The sequence below is a fragment of the Centroberyx affinis genome, unplaced genomic scaffold (genome assembly GCF_046629955.1).
Source record: "Centroberyx affinis isolate AG114_WGS23_722 - 3 ecotype Tasmania unplaced genomic scaffold, CSIRO-AGI_Caff_v1 ptg000872l_1, whole genome shotgun sequence".
Classification (NCBI taxonomy): Eukaryota; Metazoa; Chordata; class Actinopteri; order Beryciformes; family Berycidae; genus Centroberyx; species Centroberyx affinis.
In genome coordinates, this window is record NW_027279464.1 from 45,068 (window position 1) to 49,246 (window position 4,179).

Genomic DNA, 4,179 nt, shown 5'->3' on the forward strand with positions numbered 1-4,179 from the left:
AAAAAAAAACGTGTTTGTTTTTTCTCCCCTTAAATCCATGATGCAGGATTAATCAACATCATGAACTGTGGACCAGAATCAGCACTCAGTGGATTCATGGAAAAGTAGATAGAAATGCATTCTCCTGCTGCAGAAAATTTTAATTTTGTGATGAGTAGTTTTTGTTTCAGGTCTGTAACACATCAGTCACTATGGCAACAGGGATGTTTATCTATCTACACGACTGAGGCTAAACTGCAGGAGAGTGTGTGGTGCAGACCAGAAGGTGGACCAGCTGTTTGACTGCTGAAGGTTTAATCATCTTTAATCGATCCCGGTCACCTCCTCCTGGTCTACAGCCTCCCTACGGCTCCCAGAATGCCCAGCGGCGGCAGCAGCAGCAGCAGCATGAGGTCCAGGCGGGGTCCGTGTCGGTCCGCTGAGGCCGGCAGCAGGTGGACCCTCTCCATGTCGGAGATCATTCCCCGGGCGTCCTCCAGGGCGCTGACCGCCGCCGCGCTGGAGTTCAGGTCTCCTGTGGCCAGCAGGTCGAACACACAGGCCTGGTAGTACACGTCTCTGGCCGGGAGGAGCGCCGCACAGTGGGCCTGGGCGCTCGCCAAGGAGGAGGAGGAGGAGGAGGAGGAGGAAGGAGGCGGGTACAGAGTGCTGAGTCTCTGGGAGGCGGGGCAGCCCCACACACACAGCTGGAGGTCCCGCTCCGGGGCGAAGGCCTCCACGATGGCCCGGGGCGAGCGCACCGCCAGGCCCAGGGAGCGTCCGTTCTGCCGGACCACCAGCACCGTGCCGATGTGGGCGGCCCGGATCTCGGCGTGGCGGCCGGGGCTCTGGGTCCGGACCAGCAGGCTGTGCTGACCGCGCCGCTCGCCGCTCGACACCGAACCGTCCGCAAACGCCGCCGGGACGTCGTCCAGCTCCGCCTGGTACAGCTGCTGCTCGATGCACTGACGCCAGTTCTTAAAGATGATGGTGATCTGAAGGGAGAGACGAAGGACAGTTAGGCAAAATGATAATAATAATGATAACTAGTCCAGACCCGGGGAGGCACGCGCCACAACTCTGCACAGACTTGCCAAAAATGTGCATAAACAGCATAAATTTGGGAAAATGGAAAAATCAGCTTTGTCAGTCCCTGCCTATGCCAGTGCTCAGTGCCCATGTGCAGTTTCAGATTGATTGGCCAAACCATTGAGGAGCAAAATGGATGCAGAGTTTTCCTCATGTTATAGTAGGATAATGAATTATAATGAATATAGCCACAAGCGGCCATTAGCGAGGTCCAAGCCGATGGGTCAAGGGATTTGATGGTGAGAATATTAGCTTGATTCATTATTTTGGAAACGTTCTAACAGACAGAACATGTTGCAGGTAAGTGAAGTTTAGATGGTCTCGCATTTTACAAGTGAAAAAATTCTGTGATACAAAGATGATGTAGGCAGCTGAAATATGTTGTGTTTACAATTTAGATTAAGGCAACTTTGTAGGAGAAATAATGATAATAGGTGCTACTGCAAGGTTGGCCTGATGGTGGCGCAACCAAATGTGGTCCGACACACTTCTGAGCTCACCCAAAATATGTATGTGAAATACTCACTTCCTGTTTACATGTCTTGCCATGCCAATTGGTTGGGACTATGAAAATCTGTGACATCAACATCTTAAACCTGAACACGACTCACTTTAGTAAGCGCTGTGGTGTACGTCTCTCCTCTTGTCGGCGTGCTGGTCGCCTGTACGTACAGGTACTCATTGTCTATGAGAGGCCACGCCCCCTGCACGGCGCAGGTCTGAAACTCGTTGTTAAAAGTTCGGACGTGCGGGTCGCCGAACACGCCGCAGTGGAGGTACTCCGGCGGCCGCCCCTCTCGTGTGAAGAAGCCCTTCTCGTAGAGGCAGGCGTCTCCCGAGAGCGGCGCCTGGGGCAGGGGGCGGGGCTGGGCGGTGGGTCCCGCCCGGGGGCAGCGGTGCTGGATCAGGAGGTCTTCGATGCCCTGGACGGCCGAGTGGTACGCCAGGTCGCCTCGGCAGGCCCGGGCCGTCCGCTTGGTGCACGTGGCGTAGGACCGCAGGGCGCTGCAGTAACCGGCGTTTACCGCCTCCCTGCTGAGTCCTCCTGCTCCTCCCCCTCCTCCTCCTCCTCCTCCTCCTCCACTGTTGCCCAGGTCCAGAGTTGCAGCCACAAAGTCAGAGTTACACTTCAGGATGCGACAGGAAGCCCAGACTGCAGACAGGAAGGAAATGTTAGCTGTCAGCATCAGAAAACCTTCACCTGCCTTTAGTGTTGCTTTGTGAATTCATTGATGGTTAAGTGTGATTTACAATTTTCTCCTTGAGACAGGAAGTGTATTGTTAGTCCCGCCCTCCTCCCCCTCACTTGGTCAAGTTCAGATCCTGTTTATTTAGTGCTATTTTAATGTCAAAAAGTAGCATATTGTAGCTTTATTGTAGCGTGTGCGAATCACCCGGGATTCTGACCAGCTGGGGGCGACACTGTGCTGGAGGTTGTTTGCAGAATGTGACGGATCAGATTCAACATGGCATTAGCCTGTTAAAGCCTCTATTGTGTCTCTAAAATATTTACACTTGGTGCACACCATGAAAACAGTGTAATGTGTTATAAAATGCATTTTGTGTTCGTACCTTCAGGGGACAACAGGTGTAACAGCAGCAGGACCAGGTGGATACTGCATTTCCATGGTAACGGTGTGTGTTGTGTGACGGGGGCCCGGGTCTCCATCACCCAGGCTGAACCCGGGACTGACTTGGTAGAATGACCAAGTCTGAAAGACAACATGTATGTAGAAGTTATTGTTTATGGATAAGTACATGTGTGAATATGTAAAATAATTTAATTCCAAAAGGAGCTATCCACCAACTGAGGATAGTGATGCCGACTCTTATCAAGTGACTGACGGCACAAAATCCAAACAAATGATGTTTAAAAAGACAGAAGGTGACTCAAGTTCTGGTTGACAAAATGACAACATACAGACAAGGAAGGTAATAAATAGATTATTTTCCAAAATGGATGTACAACATGTTTGAAATGAAGTCTTCATATCAATATGTTCATTTTTGCGGCTTATTTTTTACAACAAATTCACACTTGGGTGTGGGTGAATGGGTTAAAGGATATTTCTGAGCGGAGCCATATTTCCTCATCTTTTTCCATCATACTGAGCGACCAAGATCTTGCCAGTTGCTTCACTGTAGAGCAACTCAGGTCTTTCTTGCTATGCTGCGACTCTCCAGTCCAGTGCTAATGGACCAACGGACTCTCCAAAAATCAACCTCAAAAGCAACCAAAGCATGTTTTTTAAGCACATTGACGTCACTCTGTAATGAGACGTGAAAAAGATGAAATGAAATTGATCTGCAGCCACTTTCTCCTACAGTTTGGATGCCACCTTGGTCATTGCTTAAGGATTTCCTTGTTTCCTTGTTTCCTCTTTGCCATCTGGCCGCTGTGTGAAGTAGTGCAAAATAAGTAGTGAAAGTTGTCCGGTCATGGATAAACTGAAAATTAAATATGCACTGTACATCTCATTACAGAGTGAGCGTCAAGCAAGGGACAATGTACAGCGAGCGGGTCATTATTGCAAAATAAAAAAAAGAAATCAATAATTTGACACAAAATATTGATTTAAAAATGATTTTATTGATTTAGAAATGATTTTATTGCTTCCTCTACAAACAATAGTCCGTTAGATTCTACGGTTGGAACTGCGTCCATAGCAACGTTTAACCAGGTTAAACTCTGCCACAGCCCACCGTGTTCTGTCTGGTGTTTATTTCTGTCTGTCTTCTTCAATTTCGTTGATTTCTCTGTCGTCCAGCTCTTTGTGTCTTACTCTCTTGCTTTTTCTGCGCCGTTTTCTTGTTCTCTCTTTCTTTTCTTTACTTGGGACAGTTCAGCCATTAACCATGAATCGAAAGTTTTGTGGTCTCCAAATATATTAAAATTAATATTAGAAAAATCTTCCATGGTGTTTTCTGATGGAGTAACGGAAAGCTAATGTTTTTTGCCACAGGGTGTCGCGAATGAGCTGACATTGTTAAATTTAAATTAACCGTTAAATTTACCAGACTTCTTTCTGCGGCTTGATATGATTGGACGTGGTCCTCCAGAGTCTATGATCAGAACTGCGTCCATAGCAACGGTCTGCGGTCTGCTATTCA

The 4,179-nt window shown here is 48.3% G+C and overlaps 1 protein-coding gene across 1 annotated transcript; it reads right to left on the bottom strand.

Moving 5' to 3' along the window:
• Positions 1-332: 332 nt before the first annotated feature.
• hjv (hemojuvelin BMP co-receptor) lies at positions 333-2,737 on the bottom strand. Its single transcript, XM_071521201.1, has 3 exons — positions 2,641-2,737; positions 1,680-2,221; positions 333-974 (listed from the first exon to the last, which is right to left on the bottom strand). Exons 1-3 carry the CDS (start codon positions 2,735-2,737, stop codon positions 333-335), a joined length of 1,281 nt encoding a protein of 426 aa, XP_071377302.1.
• Between the last annotated feature and the right edge of the window lie 1,442 nt (positions 2,738-4,179).